Source organism: Argentina anserina, chromosome 4 (assembly GCF_933775445.1).
Source record: "Argentina anserina chromosome 4, drPotAnse1.1, whole genome shotgun sequence".
Lineage (NCBI taxonomy): Eukaryota > Viridiplantae > Streptophyta > Magnoliopsida > Rosales > Rosaceae > Argentina > Argentina anserina.
In genome coordinates this window covers 25,901,549-25,923,890 of record NC_065875.1, presented here as the reverse complement: position 1 = coordinate 25,923,890, position 22,342 = coordinate 25,901,549, and the positions used below count along the sequence as shown (strand labels likewise).

Sequence of the window (22,342 nt, the reverse complement as noted above, 5' to 3'; positions counted from 1 at the left end):
GAAATCAAGGCCCTGTGATTTTTATTTCACCCTCATGCAAATAACTGAGCAAGACATGCTCTGTGATTTACTGCTATCAAAACATTACATCATGCACTTCAACTTCGGTGTGCACTTTGTATGTGAATCACTCAAGATTGTGGATTTGGATTCCTTTGCAGTAAACCAAGGAAATAACTTGTGTCGTTTCTACTTAGAAGCACATTTCCTCCAGAACAAGAATATGTTGTATGATCTATAATAATTCACAACGGTTATGGCGGGTTCACTTTACCAGAACTTTTACTGTCGACATATCTCTTGACTTTTGCACACTTACTGACAATGTGTTGTGTATATGAGTAACCTATACATATGAACAAGTTCTACTACAAGGAATTGATGGCCATATGCACCACCACCTATGCAAATATGAATGAACTATATTAACCATATAACTATGTTCATCATAAAATAGTTACAGATGACCTGCCAATCAAAGTTGGCATATGGACACAAGGACCTCATTATGTATGTAGGGGCTGTGACTGTGAAACATCACTTGCCTTCCGTTAGTTTAATTTCGTTTACATTGTCAATTTGTCATGATCCATGAGCATTGTTAACTATGTTGTTCTAGCATTTTCTGGCTTGTACAGTATTAGGAAGAATTAAAAAAAGTGACGCCCACCGTGGGGCTCGAACCCACGACCACAAGGTTAAGAGCCTTGCGCTCTACCAACTGAGCTAGACGGGCTTGGTTGACCGTTGATAGCTGATTAATAATATAACCTTAGTTTGTAAAATATAAGTTAGATTGGCGCCTAAAAGCCGTTATAACCGCCCAAGTGGGGTCTTTATAAGGGAGCCACAGAGTGAAGTAGAGATTCAACCCCATTCAATTGATTCATCTCTCTTCTAATTTTCTGCTTTAATTCCAAGAAATAGAAACAAGAAGAAGAATCTTCATGGCTGATTTCTCATCGGACTTCTCCATGCTCCGCCTCGACTCCTCCTTCTCCTCCTCCCTCAAGCGCCCCTCTCCGCCGCACTCCCACCAGCCCAACCCCAAGAAAGAGAAGCTCTCTCCTCCTCTCCCATCTGGCTTTTCCAAGATTACCCCTCTCCCTCCTCTCCCCAAATCGGGCCGCTCCGAAACCCACAACCCGCTCCTCCGCCGCTGCATTTCCAACCTCGATTCTCACTCTCCCCACACCGACGCCGTCGCTTCCCCGCCGTCCGTGGTCTCCACGCTCCCGCCCCGCCCCACCCACCACCGCGCCGTCTCCGAGCCCACCTTCTCTCCCGCCGCCAAGTCCGCCTCCCGCACCTCCTCCAGCTCCGGCGACGACGACGACTCCCCCAGTACTAAGGTAAAGATCGAATCTTTATTATATTCCCAATTCAAAAATTGAATCTTTATGATATCCCCTGCTCAAAGTTGAATCTTGATGATTTTTGATAATGGTGGTTGTTGGAAATTGATGGGTTTTTGGGGAAATCGAAATTGCAGAGGAAGCTCAAGAGGATCAAGGATCGGTTCAGAGAGATGACGCTGTGGTTTGAGCAAGTCATGCTTGAAGATGTTGATGACGACGATGATGACGCCATTCAGGTGGATCAGGAGAAAGCACCAGAGACTCTACAAGAAGAACAAGAGCAGGAGGTGCAGGTTATCAACAATGCTGAACCCTCTGATGAGAATGTTCAAGGTCTTGTAATCACTGCTGTCACCAAGGTACTGCCAAGATTTCTAATATTTGTATAAAATGTGAAATACGATTCTACTGCTTGGTTATTGTTTTAATTTGGTGATTTAATTACAGGAGGATTGTGATCAGAAAAGGTTTGAGGAATCGGTGAGCGTGGAGAAGGTTGGGGAGTGCATAGTGATCCATTTCAGCTGCCACTGTGGGGTTCCTTATCAGTTTCTTCTTGCTGGAGGCAATTGCTACTACAAGCTCATGTAGTACTACTGGACTCTCTCTCTCTCTCTCTCTCTCTCTCTCTCTGTACGTATGTGTAGATTTCACTTCTCACCTGACTATGAGGACTCGTCTTTGCCTTATCTGGTTTTCAGTTCATAATGATTTGGAGTTCAGATGATGCTACAACTCTTTGCAAAGGATTCGTTTTAGATGAAGCTTACACAAAACATTGTGTGCTTATACTGGCTTTTGTGTACTATATTGTGGTTTCTTACTTTCTTTTATTTGATCACACAACTATGGTGTTTCAAGTCTGGCTATGAACAGAAGGGTTTTAATTTCTTTCTTTGTATCCAATTTCACTCTTGTATTGGGTCCCGGGGTGCTATAGCTGATAGAGATGCTTTGTTGTAACTATTCTAGGCAACAAGTGATTTGTAAAGACTCATGTCAATGGCACATTATTTTGTTGATTACTTAATTGTAAATCTTCAATGCTATAGACAATGTCTTAGTTGTGACTTCTGTTGCATACCTTGAATAGTAATACCTTGTAGGAGAATTATGCATGCAGATGCAAGTCAAATTATGCATGACTTTTGGTTTCAAATAATATTACAATGGCATAAATGCCGATTTGCACTCCAAACTTAGCTGAAATTGTCAATTTGCACCCCGAACTTGCATTTGAGTCAATTTACCTCCTAAACTTGGTAAAATTACCGATTTACACCCCGAACTTGCATTTGAGTTAATTTACCTTCTAAACTTGGTAAAAATTGTCAATTTACACCCTATCCGTTAAATTTAATGTTTTCAATCCAATTTTAAGTCACATGTCATGCATTTAAGGGGTAGTATTGTCATTATATATTTATTCATATTGAATAATGAAATAAATTAATAAAATAACTTAAGAGGAACACTTGATACAATGTTTGTTTTTTTTAAACATGTTATTGATTTATATATTTATTATTTTATGTGATATGGTATGTTAAAAGATATTAAAAAAAATATAAATAAATAAATACATTGAAAATTAAAAATAAATGTGTGTTCCGAGAGAATTACTATTATACCATTGTGTGTGTCTTAGCCTTATTAGGTTTCCTGTTAGAGATAGATTTGCATCTCTGTAATAGATTAGGACTCTGAATCCTACGGGATTGTGGTTATGTAATGCATATATATTGGCCTCATTATCAATCAATAAACGGTTACATTATGTTCTATTACGTCGTTATTATTCTCGTTTTGTTCATCCTCCAACAATGTGTACATATAAAAATATATTTATACACAACACACTATATTTGAATGGGTGAGTATATTGAATATATAATTCAAAGTAGGGTTAAGTAGGTAGAAAAAACGATGTAAATAAATAATTTGATTAACAAAATAATCCTCATTTTAAAGAATATTTTTATTTTTTTAAAGAAATATATAAATAGAAAATGACAACATTACCCCTCATGTGCATGACATGTGACGCAAAATTGGATAGAAACCGTTAAATTTAACGGATGGGATACAAATCGGCAATTTTTATTAAGTTTAGGAGGTAAATTGACTCAAATACAAGTTCGGGGTGTAAATCGGCAATTTTTACCAAGTTTGAGGTGTAAATTGAATCAAATGCAAGTTCGGAGTGCAAATTGACAATTTCAGCCAAGTTTGAGGTGCAAATCGGCATTTATGCCTATTACAATTCATCCACAAATCAATGAATCCATGCTAGCAATGCTTACATGGTACGCCAGAATTCTCTTAAAGCTAGTATTATAGAGATTTTTTCTTTTCTTTTTCAGATGAGATAATTTGAGAGATTGGAGAAAGCTAAATTGACCTAAAACTACGGGCGTCGACCTGGATCGGTGGGACTTGATTCACTCCTTCACCTGGACCAGCAGGTGTTGCTCCGTCACCTAAATAACAACTCTGGTCCTGAATGGGTTCGCCAAAGGAGGAAGAACGGCATCAAGGTCCTGAAATCCCAAAAAAATCAAGACTCAAAACAATAATGCCAAGAAATGCAAGAAACTAAAGCTGAGGTCAAAAATATCAATTTATTTACCTGATTTTGATCCTGATTCCGATTGGGGAGGGTTCGTCAATTAATGGTCTAGATACTGTGTCCGCGGTCTCGTGAACCAGAGCTCTTCTTGGGCCTAATTTTCGGGTCGAGTCAGCCCACACTATGCCCACTTTGTAAATCTACTTCTTGTGTCCTACTGTTTAATTATAATTCAGTCATAGTTTTAATATAAATATAGAACAATATATTATAATTTCTTTTTATTTCTACTTTAACAAATTCACTTTAACTTTAAATCACATTAATTAATTGCTATTATTTTATTTGTCTTATAACCGCCCCGTGCATACATTAGTTGGTTCACGAACCTTCCTAGCTCGTTGTTGTTTTTGTCTCTTGATCATTGAGAATATTATTGAGTATGAATCCTTTCTCCCTTAGGAATCCTTTCACCATTATCTTTTTTGAAGGAGAATAAAAAAGTAGACCGCAATAAAATAGGAATACAAGAAAGATACTTATACTTAATTGAAGGCATCAACATCGATGAGAAGACAGATTTGCCAACCATAACTAGTGTTGTAATGGCCAATAGCACATTGCGATCACCTCATGACATGCCAAACCTTCACCGCTTACCTGACCTTGTTGTTGACAAAATCCTTCGACTCCTTCCAACTAAACCTGCCGTGCAGTTGAGCTTTCTTTCCAAGGAATGGCAAGGTGCAATCTCTTCATGCCCTTCACTGGATTTCAATGAGGATGATGATTTTGAGCGCCGCAACCTTAACAGTTACGGTCACTTCCAACTTCAACACAGGAAATTCATCAACTTCTTGAAGGGTTATTTAGATTATCTTGAGAAGTACGACCAGAAAGAGCACCTTGGTAAACTAAGTCTTCACATGAGGATGTATGGGCGTCGTGATTCTCCTACCATAACCAATTGGTTGAAATATGCATCTCATAGAGGCCTCAAAGAGTTGGATATCAGTGCATGTTTTGACGACAAGCAATATAGGACTGTCACCGAGTATCTGGTGAGAAGTCGCTGCTACTTGTATCGCTTCCCTTGGGCGGCCATTGCTTCTGCTAAATTTTTAACTAGTCTAAGACTTGAGTGTGTGAGAGTTCCACACGCGTTAGTTGGAGCAAAAGATACTCTAACTGGAGTCAGAGATGCGCCATTATTTCCGTCCTTGAAAACTCTATACTTTAAAACTGCACGGTTTTCACATGAGCAATATCTCGACACTGTTCTCTTTCAGTGCCCTTCCATCGAGTATCTGTCCTTAATTGAATGTTCCATTGGAAACTCCAAGTGTTATGTTCGATGCTCTAGTCTCAAGTACTTGGAAGTTAAGTTCTGCCGACTTAATGTTATTCGTGTTGATCGAGCATTCAATCTTGAATCTTTTACATATTTTTCATTGCCATATTCAAAATGTGAAAAGATGATCCTGAATAGTGCCTTCAACTTAAAATATATCAATGTTTGTGTTCATTGGTTCATCAGAAGATTTTCTTTATTGGGATGCCATAGTGCATTAGAGGCCTCAATCACTTCCCAATGGATCAAGAGATTTGAGTTCTTTGATGGTTATTTGAGTGCCAACGTTTATGTTAAAGCCTTAGAGGCCACAATTTTAGTCGGGGAACTTTTGGACCAAGAATGGTTCTCGCCATCATATTCGACATATTTTCCCAGGCTACTGAGCTTTCTTAATAGATTTAGCTACTGCAAGGAAATAAAGCTCTACAATCAAGATGTTCAGGCTCTCATCATTCCTAAACATTATAGATTGACCTTTCCTCCACCATTGCCTCAAACTTGCACCTTGCAGGCATGGATGCCGGAGCCACCAACAATGGGAAGTAGAGACTATTTGGAACTGGAGGACTCCTTGCGATGGATCGCACCTTCTGCAAAGACATTAATCAGGCCAGTGAATGTTGAAGAAGACAGAAAGAAAGTAGAGCTGCTAGCTACTCCTGGAGGACGGAGATGATTAGATGAATGAGAATTGTATAGATGATTTAAGGTTATAAGTGTACTATTGAGCTGCATCTTTCTACTCGTGATGGTTATTGAAAGTTTGAAACTGAAAAAACAGCTTTACTAATTGAGGTCTACGAAATAAGAAGCTTAGATATGGTTTGCATGAGAAGCTTTTTTTATGAATGCGTGCCCCTTCTGTTGATTTCTTCTAACCAAATAACGAAACCCGGTTAAGTTTGGTATGAGGAAATAAAAGGATTTCAACACTTTTATGGCATAAGAAATTCAACAGTAAACGCACAGTACTGTAAACTGTTTAGAGACATTTCATAATTACCAAAGTATTTTAGAAGTTATGCTAGGCAAGACAAAATTTAAAAGCCAGCTTACTGCAAGCAAAATCTATTGTGGCAGTACAACCAAAGGGCATATATTATGTGCTGCAAAGGTAAGAAGACAACCTCGGCTAGCTATTACACTTCAAGATTGATTTTTTCTTCCTAAGAGGGCACTTTAATTAACTTTTTTGAGATTGAATGCCTCATATAGCGAAATCAACACGTTCAAATTCAATGAGTGAGAGGTTGTTATTTTCCATCACAGTAAAACTAGCAGGATCAGCAGCTTCAATACTGCCATTTTTGTCCACAGCAAGCCTCATAGATCCTTTGAACATGTCAATTTTGGCATTTCGCAGGGTTACAGTCGAACCCTCTTTCATCAGGTCCGCTGCACAATACATCACATATATAAAATTAAATAATGTACTACATTACATATAACGCAGTAGTCTTTTGATGCATAACAGTACAATCAGATCAATGCTAAAACCAGCTAGAGATACAATTCTCAGAGTTCCAGTCATCCTCATTCTTTGTTTCATACTTTCATTGTCACAATTTCTAAGGTCGAGTTTTCCCTAGCTCCATCAGAGGAGATATCTAGATATCTTGAAATCATGATATGAAAAAAAAACTGAAAGAGCTATCAAGCAAGCAAGACAGATATAGTTACAGTTTGGAACTTTATATACATACAAATTAAGTTATGTTCTTTGACTCACCTTGCTCGTTTCTAGCCCTGAAGATTATCATTGCTGTTTCATCACCAACCAGGCATTCAACAATTTGCATTTGGCTTCGAGGGCCACCAGCACGTCCCTTGGGCAATACCATCTTAGTACTAACAACCTTTACCATCAGAGTAACACCAGAGGTCGTTGGCCGGAGCTGCATAACCTTTGTGAAGGTCGGTTTGCTTGGTGCTTGTTTTGAGTCTGCCATTTGCGAAATAACCTACCAGAATCCACACAACCAGAACCTACAAATGAGGACTCTATTAAAGACATGCCTTAGTTGTCTTCGAGGTTTGTAACGTATGTCTATAGAATTCAGACATTAACCAAGAAGCTGGAAGAACCAAAATCATATTCTTTAGAGTAATTTTTCAGAAGAGCAATGTCAAACTTAATGCAACAATATCCAAACAAAAACAAACGAAAGTTCGAATTGTAATCAAACCTGTAATCTGAATAGTCTTATATTGTAAATCGATCAAAATGTTCAAATCCACATTTACAGAAGAGAGATCAGGACCTTCACCGATTACATAAGAAACAATCAACAATTTTGCAATATCACATATGTTCGAGATTTATAACAACGATCGAGAAAGCTTTCTGAAAAAAAAAGTCGGGTGAATTAGGGTTAGAGATCACCTTAATTATGAGTTTGGCTGGAGGCAATAAGTTTTATTGACCAAAACCGTAGTTAAATTACATTTTAGTAGACCCTATGAATAAGGAGAGTTTTCCGTGGTTAAAATCCTAATAGGATTTGTATCCCAATATGATGTGTGACTATGAGAACTGAGAAGCAGCTAGTCATTGGAGTAACATGCTGCTAGGCCTTCAATGATACATACTCTCCTCTTGCTCCAATCCAATTCTGCAGCTTCCGCATCGTTGCGTAGGACACTCAATAAGCTTCCTCTTTCATTGTATTTTATAGACGAGGAACATACAACGCGCTTGCGCAAACAAATTCCATTAAGCTTCACGATGTCTCGATGTCTGATCTCCAAGGATCAGAACTAAGTACCCGAAACAGAACGCCCGGAACAAAGATTTTCAAGTGCAGCATCATGTTTATGTTACTAGAATATAGATGGAGAAGAATGAAGATTTAGGAAGATTACTTATGTGATATGGGGTGCTGGCGCTGAGTCGATTGCCGCGAAGTTTGAAGAAGAACAATGTATGGGAAGAGAGAGGCATTCAACTGTCCGGAACCTACCAATGCTCCCTCGATGAAAGAGGAAGTATGAAGGTTAGCTAAGCCAATAATAGGGTAAATGTGGCCTAAAATTTTATAGCGCATCAACAAATTTTAAGTCACAACATGCATCTTTCTCTTGACTATTTATCTATACGAAACAAGCCAACCACATACAGCATATAAGGTAATACCCATAGAACTACGAAGTGACATAAAACTAAACTACTCCAATTTCATCCCTAGCTTGTGACAGCACTTGCCCAGTAGCATATACAGATAACAAGGTTCAACTAATGCTAATCTAAAACTTTTACGTGTACAAATCATAGATACCGATACATAGTTTTATTTCTCCTTGCAAGACGTTGCTTGGGGGAGCAGAAGCAGGAATATGGAATTGTTCTGTCCAAAATTTATGATATTTGTACAATATCCATGAAACTTTCCCTAATTCAACGAGAAAGCTCCACCACAGTACCTGCACGATTCGGAAAAATTTACAGGCTTGTAAGTATGCCCTAGTGCATATAGAGATAAATGAAAAACTCAAATAATAGTAAGATCACGAGACCTATTGCAAAAACTACTTGCATCTCCTGAAAGGAATGCGCAGTACCTGTTACTGAACTTCTCAACAGCATCAGAGGCGTAAAGAAGTGTTTCATTGGCTTTTTCCAGAACCATATAAAGCTCATTCCCTCTTGTTACCCGAGCAATAACCCAAGCATTGTTTTTCGCCCTGATGCTAACTTCCAGCTCTTTTTCATGACCAGCGCTATCCCACTGTGCTCTACTCTTTTCTCTATCAACTTCTTCTCTAAGCTTACTTAAGGCAAGTAAGGACTCCTGCCAAGAGCAGAAATATGAACAACTTGGATATCATTAGACAGAGCACATATTAAAGATGCAGCCTAGTCTAGCTGATATATGGCAAACATAATTAGACTAGATTAAAGTATAGTATTAGAGGTAAGAAAGAGCAACCAAATTGTGGGAAAATGTTCTACCTTACTAAGGGTTGTCACCTTTCCTGGTGGAGAAGCCCTGGATAGGTTTCTGTCGCCATCCACTAGTAAATACCGATATCCACTAACATGATACGCATTCTCACCGCCCCATCCTTTCGATAGTTTTTCTTCAACTTTCAGCAGTTTTACGGATACCTGAAGAAGAGTAGATAAACCACATGTTTTACCAGTTTCGTATCAAGAAAAAGATGATATTCGGCATAAAACATAACCCAGAATCACTAACAGTGATGCTGGTACAGTTAAGTTCACAATTTATGACGAGCAACATGACCTCTATTGATTTAACAATTGGTTGCATCATGTCAATGCTAACAGCAAGCATAAACTTCTAATAATAGATCCAAACATTCTAGCTACTAGAGAAAACAGAAAAACTAACATTCTCCAGAGTCTGCTGCTTCACTATAGAAAGACCTTGCTCCCCATTTAGTACTGAAGAAACAGGAATGAGAAAAATTACGGTGAGGCTTTTATGTTGATGGGCACACAGATACATCCTTTCCTCGGACTGATGAAGAAATACTGTTGGAGTGGCAGACAGGCCGGTACTAGGCTCTGCGCCCCAAATATCAGTGGCAAGAAAACCGTCATTTCCTTTGGACCACTTGTCTTGCTTTAACGGCCGTATAATGTGAGAACTGTTGTCTCCAGTTGAAGTATTGTTGTGTGAGCCATGATACGGTTCGGAAACAGCAACAGAACGGGACAAGATAGAACTTGAGGCAACATTAGATGTAGCTCCTTTGCGTAAATAGGACCAGGAACTTGCTCCAGAGGACAAAGCACGGGGAGTCAACCTTGAAACCGCATAGGCAAATAGGTTTACGGTGTCATCCTACAAAAATAGGAGAAACACAGGTGAAAAGTTAGTGCCCCACGAAATAAAAGGCACCCAGAATTCTGCTATGAAAAACCTAGGATAAAGAGTATCATTTAGTTCCTACTTCCTAAGCATCTAAACCGATTTCAAAATCAGAAAAAGATTTCAAAATCAGAAAAACTAATAGGCTGAGAAGATCAAACCATACAGGAGAAAGTGTTGTGGATACCAACAGGTCCTGAAACAGGATTAGTGAATGACAAGGCAAGTTGCCGGTACTAGATTCAAGTACCCTGACAAGCGACTGCAAAGACAAATGAAGCCAATCAAACCATGCATGGAGAAAACTATACAATCATGCAATTACATAAACTTAACTGGTATGATGATACAACATAGAAGCCAAGTCAAATGTAGGATTCTATGAAGGTCTTCACTTATAGAATAGTTAGGGCGTATTGGTAATAACACAAGTTAAGGTTCAAATACGGTCAGGGTGAAGGACAACTGATTCTAGCATCAAAAGATGGTATTTATACAAGTTAGTAGTAATTACTAATTAGTAAACATGTCGAGAAAAGTATAGAGCTGACAGAACAATAGTCGATCATTGCACCTACATATTAAGAACAAGTCTATATCACTAAACTGAAATTTTATCAGAAGTAGTCAGGGAACAATGTGAGAAAATGAAACTGACAACAAATTTACGACCAGAAATATATAGTGAAAACAAACCTGAACTTCAATTGCGGCTTCCCGCCCTACAGTAAGCATCTGCACAGTTCCACGCTCCTTCAAAGATTCACGGAATGATGGCATCAGTAGTTTCTTCCCAACAAAATCTGCCTCAGAGAGCAAAACCATAGACATGAGATACAGCAACTTCGGCATTACTTAAGCAGAATAATTCCAATTTGACACAGCAACTTGAGTATTACCCCAGCAGCACTCATCGAATGGAGACCGCTTTTCAAATGCTGGCAATTAGTGACTTTACAATGAAATTTTTAACCAAATCCAAAGTAAAAAACCAGACATGAATACAAAAAATAGCAACACAACTAATTCACAACTCACCACCAAGATAATCCATGACGAAAGGGTACAAATGAGATCTCGCCACCACTCCCCCGGGGTCTTTATCAAGCATCGCTCTTACCGAGCCATGAAACATCACAAATAGAGAATGCACTTCTTTCAGAACCCTTCTTAACGCATCGGTTCTCCATTTCGCTTCGTACTCCATACTCTTCTCCACTACCTACCGCAATGTAGATCAAAATTCAGCAACATCACACTTCAAATCACGATAAAACTGAAAAAAAATCAATGAGGAAATGTTACCATGACCATCCAGATATCCGGCTCGGCCTCGTAGAACACATGTGAATGCCTGTCTGCTTCTATCGCTTCGCACGCCGCCTCCGGGGAGAAGATCCTGCATTATAAACCACCAAACTTCAACCAATTCTAACTCATTGAAATCCACAGCAACTCAAAATCAACTGAGAAAGTGAGAATACCTGGTGAATGTGATGAGTCCCTCACTGAGCCCAATCACAGAGAACTGAGCAGAGAAAGGCAAATCAGCAGGATAGAAGAAGAGTATCTTATCCAACTCCTGCCCTTCGTTTTGACCCCTCCGCAGATCAAACACACACAATTGCATAGCTTCTGGGGCACTACTCGCGGTACTAGCCGATGCCAATCCCATGGCTATGCCCCTAGATTTTAAATCGAAGAATAAATAAAAACACTGGAATCAGAAAACTGAAACCCTAAGTTATTGAGCTTGTGAAGTAGACGATCGGATTAGAATGGCTTACCTGAGCTAGAGGCTGTGACGAAGCTTGATTCGAGTCAAGGAGATACGGTTATTGTGCTCGGCGATTTGAAGGGTAGGTGAAATCTGATGGGGTGTTTCGGTAATGACCGGTGCGCCTACAACTGAATCACTGTGTCCATGTCTAACTAATAAATCTTCCCACCTTTCATTTTTATTTTTATTTTAAAATATAAAAATAATAAATGAAAACATCGTTGTTCTTGTTGTTCTTTGACATTGAACTCAAATTAATTGTGTTGTTAAGAGCCTAATTGTCAATTTTCAGATTGATAGAACTTTAATGACACTTGTAGGCATGATCCGAAAGTGTCACGAGCGAACACTATCTTACTCAATCTCGCTCATACGGTCAGTAGCTAGTCATGGAAATCATGTTAAACTACCATTGCATTTACATTAAAGAGACTCATCACCCTTGGATGTAAATCCAATGATAGTTGAGCATGAATTACATGGTCACCTACTGATCGTGTGAATGAGACTGTATCTTATCAACCACAAAATTAATTTGTTTTAATGTTTATGGTTATAATACAAATCCAACCACTAGCATACATGCACCTATGTAAAAATGCGAGGATAAGCAAAATGAGTATATGGGGTGTCATTTTTTAATTTCATGGAATCGGCGTTGGTAATTTATCACGAAAACCAAAAAGTGTCTCATTACAAATTTTCCTTTGATAAGTTATAGTTTCACTTTCGCAAGATACATGCGTTTGCATGGGTAAAATATCTTATTTTTAATTTGTAGAGAGAAAAAGAAGGGTTAATTCCTTCTATGGTATCTAAAGTATGGTTACTTGGACAATTTGGTACCTGAAGTTCTCATTTGTAAGCTATTTTAGTACCTCTATTATTTTTTATCATATTTTATGGTTATTTTCGTCATTCTAGCCCTAAAACTCATTAAATTCACATTTTTTTCATTTCTTCCTATAATTGCTTCTCTTTGGAGATAATTAAATTGATATATCTACTCCACTTAGCATAAACTTCGCATATATCGAAAATAATTTGTTTTCTTAATATACTTATTGTATCCTAATTATTTTTTACAAAGGAAATAAATTGCCTTTATGCAATTGTAAAATTTTATTAAAATATATTTTTTAAATTACTTATGATAAATTATGAAAAATTATATACGTAAATCATCACAGATACTAAGTGGATGAGTTATCAAATTTTTAGTGATAATTTAGAGGCAATTTAAATGTATTATGAAAAAATGAAGTAAAGTATAGATAAAATGACATAAATAACCCTAAAAATATGGTAAAAATTGACATAAGTACCAAAATGGCCTAAATTTGAGAACTTTAGGTACCAAATTGTCCGTTTTCATACATTAGGTTTCAAATTGTTCAAGTAGTCAAACATCATGTACCATAGGAGGAATTTACTCAAAAAAGAACTTGGATGATAATTTCATATATAATTTTTTTTTTAGGAATACTAGTTTGCAACACACATGCATTGCATGTGTAAAACCACCTTATTTTTTATTTTCATTTTTAACTAAAAGAAGGAACCTACAAGGTAGTGGATAATTATATATGTAGTGAGATTTGAATGTTTTATCCGTAAAAGAGAGTGAGATTGAGAATCTAATTGTTTTCTACTTTTTTTATGAATATATATTCATATTATTATTTTATCATTTACTATAATAACCTTCAAAAATTGATAATGAATTAATACTAACATGTGGTGTGAGGGTGTTAATGTATTTTCACAACCATTTTAATTTACAAAGCTTGTTTGTGTTATAATTTTTAGAAATATATGACTTATATATGTAATGAATTAGGATGGTCGTAATTCAAAAATTAATTATGAATTAATACTAACACATGATGCGAGGGTGTTAATGTATTTTCACAATATTTTGGTTGACAAAACATGTTTGTGTTATAATTTTTAAAAACTAGTCATAAACATATGCATAGCATGTGTAAGACTAATTTGTTAAATAAAAAAATTATAAAACAAAATGATAATGGGCAATTATCAATTAGATAATGTAAAGTGGTAGTGGGTGTTTATTTGCAGAGAAAGTGAATAATATTTAAAATTTTAACCTATTTTAATTTATTTTATTTACATTTTTACCCGTGAATCATATAATAAATAAAATAACATATAAGAAGAGGGTGTCAATATAATTTCACATGCGTTTTGATTGATAAAGTCTGTTTGTATTATTAATAAATATAAATATATGACTCAGTGAACTAGGATGGTCATAATTCAAAAATGTTGACTTTAATTACTTTTTAATTCACCCTCTGTTTAGAGAAAAATGAAGATTTGATGAAAAAAATACATATTTTTCACTCCAACAGCTTCTCAATCTAAATTTACAGTATTTGCCAAAAATTTACACAACCAAATATTAAATGCTTGCACTTTATTCAACAACTCAAACTTATATTACAACCAATAAAAAATTAGTAATAAATATTTCAAGTCAACAATATGAATTATGAAATATATTATGGTTATGATAAATAAGAAAATATAATATTTAATTAAAGTAATAAATGTAAAAATCTGTAAAATAAAGAAGCCTTCAGCTTCTCCATCTTGGAGAAAATATAGAAAAATTGTTGGAAATGCTCTAAAAAGAGTGAGTCATGATAAATCTCAGAGCCTCCAAACCGAGTCTAATCAATGTGAGGAAAAGTGATTCATGCAGATTAGATTGAAATAGTAGACTAACGAGGCATCAGGAATTCGCCATAGCTGCATGTTAAGTGAGCTAAAATCGCTTCCTCGCCAGCCCGCTTTTCAGTAACCTTGCCCTTCATGATCGAATCGATCACCTTCCCCAACACCCTCGGCATGTTTGCAGCGAGCCGGTGACATCGTACCACCAGGAGAAATAAAGAGAGAAGGGAGAAACGAAGATTTAGTTCATTTAAATCTATTTTGTAAGTTTTATATCAACCGTAGGATTTAGTTCATTTAAATCTAACGGCCTTTAACTGTCTGCCCTTTTTGAGAAATGAAGATATGACTTATATCTGTAGTGAATTAGGATGGTCATAATTCAAAAATGTCGACTTTAATCACTTTTTAATTCATTCAGGCCGTTTATAGTAACCGTTTTTTACTTGCTCTCTCTCACTATTTCACACTCTCATTTTGGCCGAAGCATAAAACCCACACTCGCTTCCTTCAATTCCATTTCTCACTCTCTCTTTTCTAACCAACCACATTCTCAAAGCCTCCCACACTCTTTTCTCTCAGAAATTCAAAACTTCGAAAAACAAATTTCCGTTACGAAAATGAAATTCCGATCAATCCGAGCGATGCACAGCCTCGAAACCGCGTCGGCTCGCCTGAAGACGACGGCGACGAGGAAGCTCCGGTCGGAGATGTCTCGCCGGAGGCGAGTTCAGATCTCTCCGATTCTCTACTCCTCTCAGAAACCGAATGCTCGCAGCGTTGAGGCCTCTGTCTTCTCCGTGAACTCGACCTCGTGCTCGTACTTCGCCGGCGAGGTTTCGTGCGAGTCGAGCAGAGTTTCGGTTGGATCGGAGAGTAAGGTGAGGTCGAGCTTGAAGAAGAGGAGCTTCGGCGAAACCGAAGCAGCGTCACGGAAAGTCACTCGGTCGAGGAAGCCGGTCGCCGGAGACGGCGAATTTGAGGCGTCTGAGTCGTCGTGCGTGGAGTCAAATTGTGGAGCCGATTTTGGAGGCGTCGTGGAGAAAAAGTTGAAGCTGAAGACTAAGAGCGAGGTAGTGAAAGTAACCGGAGGCTCTGAGGCGGTAACTGAATCAGCAATTTCCGACTACTCCGATAAGGCGTCACTCAAATTCAAGGAGCAAGAAGTCATTTCACTCAGCTCCGGCGTGCAATTGTGCTCGGAAGCAACCGTATCGGAGACCAAGACGGTAAATGACGGCGGTAACAGAGCACCGGAATTTGAATTCCAAGGAGCGTCGAGCAACTACTTCGGTGAGAATTCGGAATCGACTATCGAGCAGAGGCCACTGAGCTTTGGATTGGACTCCGATTTGGCTTGTACCGAGCACTTCTCTTATGACGACGGCTCCGAGTACTCCTCCAGTCAGACACTCTCGGATTTCCACTCGGATCCTTACCAGGAAAACTCGGAAAAAATCGACTTCTCCGATTACTCGCCGTCGTTCTTCATCGATTCCGGCAGCCAATTCTCGCAGGGTTCAGTCGATGACTCACCGTCACCAACCTTCGCCTGGCTCGTGAAATACAGAGAAGAGTTCGTCGCCACTGCTTTAGATATCGACGCAGCTCCACGCGCCAACGAAGCGTATAAGCATGAATCCACAGTAAGATTCATCAACTCCAGAATTACGATTTCAGTAGCCGTCTGATCTGTGCATTTTAGTTTGTTAATTATCTTAATCTTTCGCTAATTACTCGTTAATTATGTGATTTTGATTTTAATCAATTAGTTTATGAAGTTCGAAGACGATGAGGTGGAAGAGAGCTATCAGATGCTGAGGAATAGAGAGAGGCTCAAATTGTTTGTGCGTGACTACACCGTGGACTACTCTTCCACGACGGAGTACGGCCGCCTGATCCTCCATCAACGGTCGTTCATGGTCCGGTGGATCTGTGAGGTACTCTAATGCACGCTTTCATTTAATCGCTGTAGTTTGGCTTTCAATTTCTTGTGTTCGTGATTAGAATAGAATACGCTACAACTGTTTTCATATTCAATCATTTGTTGCCACGTGGATTCTTGATTCTGTGACTTTCTTATAGCACGCACGGTCACTACTTTTCTTTTCTTCTATTGGCCAAGTAGATGATGCAATTTAGTAGTGTAAATCTTCTTATCTTTCCACGTGAGCTTTCCACACGCACACACAGCACTAAATTGGCATTTAGTAGCGGAAAAGGAGGGATGCCTCGATTTTGTTGAAGCGTGTTGGAGAACCAGCGACGATTTTTCGCGTATTATTCTGAAAAGTGTACAACGACATGGGCGTGATTTGATCAACGGCACAGGTGGCATTTATATTTCTTTTATTTTCTGATTATTTGGTGGAGCTAGAATTGGCAGCTGAACAAGGGGAGAGATTGAGATTTGAGAGAGTAACACTATTTTGATTAAAAGGAAATGTTGTGGTCCTATTCAAGCAGCAGGCATTGCTGGATTTGGGCTGTGAAATTTAAGACTACTAATGCTGTTTGTGCTGTCTGCTTTTGTGGGTGTGAAGACGTGAAGTTAAGAGAATGACTTGTTGTTGCAGTGAATATCATTATTACACCACCATAATGATATTGGGTGTGAGAGTGTTGGGTTAGCTGATTTTCATTTGTGTTGCTCATAATGTGTATGCTAAATTGCCTGACTGGGTTACAAATGCAGGTATCTACTGCAACTGGACTACATCAGGAGACCAAGTTTCTAAGTGTGAACCTCCTTGACCGGTTTTTGAGCAAAGGATATTTTAAGAGCAAAAGGATCCTTCAGATTGTTGGAGTTGCCTGTCTAACTTTGGCCACCAGGATAGAAGAAAATCAGCCCTACAATAGGTACATACACACACATATATATAATTATATATATATATATATATATATATTCTCAAATATCTTGTAAGTTGATGATATGCTTTTAGTCTTCTTCTTTTTTTGGTCATTAAGAAAGTTCAACTCCTTCTGTAAGTTACTTATCTGAAAATGAATTGAGAAGAAAAACTAGCTTGGAGTCAGAGCTCAAAGTCGCAGCTTACACTCTTAACTTGTTTTGTTACTAGTAAAATAGCAACTACAATTGAGACAGTCAAAGCAGCACTCATCATTGTCACCTTTTGATACACCTTTCGTGATCGTCTTTTCAGTGTGCGAGAAAAGAGTTTCAATGTTGGAAGCCATGTGTACAACAGATGTGAAGTAGTGGCAATGGAATGGCTAGTGCTGGAGGTCCTCAAATTTCAGTGTTTTCTGCCCACCAGCTATAATTTCTTATGGTAAATCTCGCCCATTTGCTTCTCATTTAACTTAGATAAGCCCTTGCTGCTTCTTTGCATTAAATTCATGACATTCGCTGATACTCAGGCTCTGAATTATTTGCTAATTAAATCTATCTTAGGTTTAATACTCGTCTTCCTTTAGGCATGGAAATCATTTCTTGGTCGAGACTCGAGAGGCTCTTGTTTTTATTCCTCAAACTACATTACTAATGTACAACTCAAATTTAATATGTATAGGTTCTACTTGCAAGCTGCTGAAGCTGATGAAGAAGTAGAGACAAGGGCCAAGTACCTGGCAATGCTGCAGCTTACGGATCCTGGGCAGTTATGCTACTGGCCCTCAACAGTTGCAGCTGCAGTTGTCATCCTGGCTTCTTTAGAAGGAGATGATGCATCCCGCCAACAAGTCATGGATGTAAGAACCAACATCACTTCTAACTATATTCAATTTGTCAAAAGAATTTAGAATGGCCAAGCTCTGTATCTTTTTCTCTCTTTCTAGTGTTGTTTGAGGTGTTATGCCACCATCCAAAATACACCCAGATTCCATTATGTGATCTTCTGGTTTTGCAGATTCATATGAGAACAGATGATGATGATGATTTACCTGAATGCTTGAAGGTATTAAAAACTTATTATTCAAGTGTCTCTTATAACATCTTCATATTTCAATTAAGTCACTAGGAATTTTGGTGGTAAATCGACTATTATTATGCCAGCTACTTTAGTATATTTAATTGGTTGATAGATGCTAATGAACTTTTTATGTTTAACAGAGCCTAGATTGGCTGTTGAGGTTTGTTTGATAGCATGCTAAGATGCAAAGGCACAACGACATCACGTTTCTGATTGCTGACTTTACCCTTAAGCAAATCCATTCATGGAAGGTAGATCGAGGAGTCAACTAGGTAAAACATATGTAATTCTTTTGTCAATAATAGGATAGTTCTGCTAGATTTTGACCTTTCTCAAAAGTTGTAGACAGAGTGTACATTTTGATGGCCTGCAAAGGACCATAGGGCAAGTGAAACTGTTCCGTGTCGAGGTCATCACTGCTCGATGACTACTCATTACAAAAGAATTACAGGGTGGTTCAGGAAAACAAAATGTTCTTTTGTTTCTCAAGGTTTCATCAGTGTTATCTTATGTTTGAAGATGCCTCATGTTTTGTAGCATGTCCCATTCTATTATATACTGGCTGGTTTGCTAAGAATATAAGCGATTATATTAGTTTTAAACTTTTAACATATGATAGGAACTGTGATATTTTGCATGTCTCTGCTATAAAGGCATTAACATATCAAACATGCCACCGAAAGTTTTGAAAGTTGGTATGTCTTTTGCGATCAAAGAAGACAGCTTCACACTTCTGCAACAATTTTTGACGACTATTAGAAGAGTGTTAGCATGATGTGCTTCCTCTTATCATTTCGTAGGTGAAAAGTATCTGCTCACTAGGAGCAGATCATGGAGAGTAAGGCACCGTCAGCTACCATTTCACTATGCTCTCTTCCTTCGTTTTCTGCTAGGTCCAAACCATAAATAAATTTTATTTCAAGTTTCTGACGTTTACACTAATCCCTGGTAGCCTTTCTCTTCAATCCTCTCAAGAACCTCTGGTCATTCTGTTGTCTCATCGAGTCATTAGCATTCGCGCTAGCTTTATCGCAAATGACTAAAGCCATGTCCATGATTGTACCAAATTATAAACAGTTTCCAGTTCTTTAACTTTTGACGTCGTAGCCTTCTGGTTCCATAACCTCATACTGACATGAAAGCAGAATGTCAAGAAGCAGAAGTCCAATGCCAAGCGATTCAACTGCGACTAAAGCACAACTCATGGTTGTACTCAACTGCTGTGCTTGAACAACATGTAATCTATGAGTATGTTCCCTTGTATGTAACACAGGTAATGATACATCAAATTGAACATATTCGTTCGTCTCTGAAGAAATGAAAACCAAAAATTAAAAGATCACGACCAAAAGCTCGCAATAAGTCATACAATTTCAGGCATAGTCTCATCAGCAGATTTTGTTCGAACTACTGGAGGCTCATTTCCAGACGGTTCATCAAGATGGTTCTGTGCATAGTCATCAATGACTGCTGTCCTCTGCCTGAGCATGGTCTGCTGTTTCTCCTCCTCGGCTCTAACAACCTTCTCCTTGGTTTTCGTTGTCACGTCCTCAGTCGCCTTTGCAAATGCACCCAGTGCACCCGCGACCCATGAAGCTCCAGTCAGTACATAAGGGTTGCTCAAGATAGCAGATCCTGCACTGCTTGCCTTCTGCTCAGCAACAGCAAACACAGTTTTCGTCTTTTCAGAGACCAAGAACCGTTCATCCATCTGTTTCACTTTTTCATTGACAACAGCTCTTCCCATGCTTAGCTTCTCCATCAGACCGATCCTCTGGTCAATGGTAGCAACCGTGGCTGATGCCTTGGACGTCAAGTTATGCTGTTCGTCGAATGCTTTTGCCTTGCTAAGGGCACCCTTTCCCATGACGAAACCCTTGGCAACAATAGTGCTCACCACATCTTCTGCCTTCTCAACAGCAGAACTAGTTACTGCCGGCCTTTTCAACTACAATGATGCATACACAATAACATCACAGAATTGATAGGTTGAAAGATAAGTACAACATGCATGTATGTCGCTTATGTATTGTAATCGTATCCATTGCTTAACACATACCGGGCTTGAAGGGATGAGAGCTTCCGGCGGCAGCTGGTACTCCTTAGCAGGTGCTATAGTGACAGGCTGATTTGCTATTGTGACTCCCTGAGTTGACATTAGACGAGACACTTAGTGGTAAAAGTGAACAATTCGGAAACAATCTACTGAAGTAGACGTTGGTTATGTCTTACTGCATTGAAAGATTCCAAGTAAAATATTGAACAGCTTGATCATCAGTGTCAAAATTGAACATACCGAGAGGAGAATCGCTGTATCGGCACCTTGTGCATCATTGAAGGTGACATAAGAGAGTTGGGTGTTTTCTGTTTCACTGACATAGATTTACCACAAAAATGTGAGAATAAATGAACTCTACTTACAATGCCATCATTTGATCAAACAATGTTCACCTTTGCATTTCTACGTATTTGATTTCTCCAGAGAATGAGAAGAATTCTTTGATATCTCTAGCGGTTACAGTCCGGGAAATGTTGCCAACCTTAATAGTCTTTACCTGAAAAACGTATCAAGTTAAGTGATGTTTTTACTTAAACCAATGCCAGCAAAGAAGATATATGCATATACTTGAATGTTCTTGTCCATTTTTTTACAAGTTAGAACACAGACCATATTCAACACTCTTAACAAAAAAGAAAAATGTTATAGTTTTCTCACATCTGAAACATCGATTGTGCTGTTGGGTGTGGCAGCTGACTGGGGAGCTTTTCCGATCCCCTGATTTACATTTTCCACCGGAGCCTGCACAAATTTTTCAATTGAGTAGTTGAAATGGAAGCAACAATCTCTAGAGTAACACATGGGAGATGCATTTTACTTGTGAGATCAAAAGGAAAAGGACAACACAAACGCAATGCAACATCTTCAATAATTGAACATTTATCAAACCCTGATTCATATTGGACACAACAATGATCTCCAAACAACAAAGCCAAAGATGCACATTGGCTCCAACACCATAACGAAGAGATATTTGATCAATCAAACTCATGTCTGATTACTAATCCATCTAGCGCAAGGAATTTTAAGAATTATATGCATGTTCCCTAATGAGAAAACTCACCGACATTTGGATTCAGAATGAATGGCAGTAATTTTGTTTTGGTTTGGGGAGCTGTAAATACTTTGTTCACGTTGATCTTGATTTCCTGGATTTATGTTTGGATTTTCTCTCAGCGGTAAATTCGCTGATCGCGGTTTGGTTGCTGCTTTTGGCCTTTAGAGTGGCCAACTCGTTTTTCGATTCAGCAACTCCAACTCTTTTTTCTTTTATTTTGAATCATTCTAAACAGAAGTCACTTCCTCACACTAATTTCATATGATCTTATTACGATCATATCAGAAATCATTTAGATATCTAATTTCGGTCGAATTTAAGTTTGTTACTTTTAACTCCAATAATTCTAATTACACATCAATGTAACTAAGTAGGCTACCTAGATCAAAATCCTAGATTTTGAGCCTATAAAATGTTGGTGCAAAAGCAAAAGGACCGATGCTAAAATTAACCCAAAAAAGGACCAAAGCTAAATACTTGAGGGCATCAACTACGCTTCACATCGAGAAGCCGCAAATCTATTAGCCTATAGTTAAGAGTAATGATCATCCCAAACAAATATAAAAGAGCAAGAGTTGGTCATCCATGTGCATCATGTATACAATATAAGCAACCACTTTGTTATAGCATGACATATCTGAGCCCCCCAAATCGATAAGAACACATTAACAAAATATTGTCGCCATAATTTA

The 22,342-nt window shown here is 38.2% G+C and overlaps 5 protein-coding genes and 1 non-coding gene across 7 annotated transcripts; 2 read left to right on the top strand and 4 right to left on the bottom strand.

Annotated features, from left to right (window-relative positions):
* Window positions 1-663: 663 nt before the first annotated feature.
* Window positions 664-736, bottom strand: TRNAK-CUU (transfer RNA lysine (anticodon CUU)). Its single transcript has one exon. It is a non-coding gene; the product is annotated as a tRNA-Lys (tRNA).
* A 211-nt stretch (window positions 737-947) lies between these two features.
* Window positions 948-1,949, top strand: LOC126792491 (uncharacterized). The gene is made up of 3 exons (XM_050518902.1): window positions 948-1,352; window positions 1,493-1,717; window positions 1,806-1,949. Exons 1-3 carry the CDS (start codon window positions 948-950, stop codon window positions 1,947-1,949), a joined length of 774 nt encoding a protein of 257 aa, XP_050374859.1.
* A 4,539-nt stretch (window positions 1,950-6,488) lies between these two features.
* Window positions 6,489-7,236, bottom strand: LOC126791595 (uncharacterized protein At4g28440-like). Its single transcript, XM_050518072.1, has 2 exons — window positions 7,011-7,236; window positions 6,489-6,676 (listed from the first exon to the last, which is right to left on the bottom strand). Exons 1-2 carry the CDS (start codon window positions 7,228-7,230, stop codon window positions 6,489-6,491), a joined length of 408 nt encoding a protein of 135 aa, XP_050374029.1. The 5' UTR covers window positions 7,231-7,236.
* A 1,096-nt stretch (window positions 7,237-8,332) lies between these two features.
* Window positions 8,333-12,035, bottom strand: LOC126790477 (vacuolar fusion protein CCZ1 homolog B-like). Of its 2 annotated transcripts, XM_050516718.1 has the most exons (11): window positions 11,904-12,035; window positions 11,601-11,801; window positions 11,422-11,515; window positions 11,155-11,338; window positions 11,016-11,054; window positions 10,813-10,919; window positions 10,283-10,378; window positions 9,634-10,089; window positions 9,231-9,386; window positions 8,840-9,069; window positions 8,333-8,701 (listed from the first exon to the last, which is right to left on the bottom strand). In XM_050516718.1, the coding sequence occupies exons 2-11, from the start codon at window positions 11,789-11,791 to the stop codon at window positions 8,671-8,673; spliced, it is 1,584 nt and encodes a 527-aa protein (XP_050372675.1). In that variant the 5' UTR covers window positions 11,792-11,801; window positions 11,904-12,035; the 3' UTR covers window positions 8,333-8,670. The 2 variants fall into 2 exon arrangements, with proteins under 2 accessions (XP_050372675.1, XP_050372676.1); XM_050516719.1 differs by lacking the exon at window positions 11,016-11,054.
* Window positions 12,036-15,146: 3,111 nt separating this feature from the next.
* Window positions 15,147-19,073, top strand: LOC126791471 (cyclin-SDS). Its single transcript, XM_050517926.1, has 7 exons — window positions 15,147-16,242; window positions 16,369-16,536; window positions 17,292-17,458; window positions 17,767-17,895; window positions 18,136-18,313; window positions 18,472-18,519; window positions 18,675-19,073. The coding sequence occupies exons 1-7, from the start codon at window positions 15,217-15,219 to the stop codon at window positions 18,702-18,704; spliced, it is 1,746 nt and encodes a 581-aa protein (XP_050373883.1). The 5' UTR covers window positions 15,147-15,216; the 3' UTR covers window positions 18,705-19,073.
* Window positions 19,074-19,777: 704 nt separating this feature from the next.
* Window positions 19,778-21,662, bottom strand: LOC126792489 (binding partner of ACD11 1-like). Its single transcript, XM_050518901.1, is given in 7 exon segments — window positions 19,778-20,482; window positions 20,594-20,680; window positions 20,831-20,906; window positions 20,986-21,089; window positions 21,251-21,344; window positions 21,346-21,380; window positions 21,657-21,662. Coding segments are annotated over 7 exon segments (987 nt in total). The 3' UTR covers window positions 19,778-19,897.
* Window positions 21,663-22,342: the final 680 nt, after the last annotated feature.

Bases quoted from the DNA above. Each gene is read 5' to 3' on its own strand.
- LOC126792491 (XM_050518902.1), top strand. From the start codon at position 948: ATGGCTGATTTCTCATCGGACTTCTCCATGCTCCGCCTCGACTCCTCC. The intron at 1,353-1,492 runs GTAAAGATCGAA...TCGAAATTGCAG, and splicing joins ACGACTCCCCCAGTACTAAG to AGGAAGCTCAAGAGGATCAA. The intron at 1,718-1,805 runs GTACTGCCAAGA...ATTTAATTACAG, and splicing joins TAATCACTGCTGTCACCAAG to GAGGATTGTGATCAGAAAAG.
- LOC126791595 (XM_050518072.1), bottom strand. From the start codon at position 7,230: ATGGCAGACTCAAAACAAGCACCAAGCAAACCGACCTTCACAAAGGTT. The intron at 6,677-7,010 runs GTGAGTCAAAGA...TGTATTGTGCAG, and splicing joins CAGGGCTAGAAACGAGCAAG to CGGACCTGATGAAAGAGGGT.
- LOC126790477 (XM_050516718.1), bottom strand. From the start codon at position 11,791: ATGGGATTGGCATCGGCTAGTACCGCGAGTAGTGCCCCAGAAGCTATG. The intron at 11,055-11,154 runs GTGAGTTGTGAA...ACTAATTGCCAG, and splicing joins CGTCATGGATTATCTTGGTG to CATTTGAAAAGCGGTCTCCA. The intron at 10,090-10,282 runs GTATGGTTTGAT...CTATTTTTGTAG, and splicing joins TATCCACAACACTTTCTCCT to GATGACACCGTAAACCTATT.
- LOC126791471 (XM_050517926.1), top strand. From the start codon at position 15,217: ATGAAATTCCGATCAATCCGAGCGATGCACAGCCTCGAAACCGCGTCG. The intron at 16,243-16,368 runs GTAAGATTCATC...TTAATCAATTAG, and splicing joins CGTATAAGCATGAATCCACA to TTTATGAAGTTCGAAGACGA. The intron at 16,537-17,291 runs GTACTCTAATGC...TTACAAATGCAG, and splicing joins TGGTCCGGTGGATCTGTGAG to GTATCTACTGCAACTGGACT.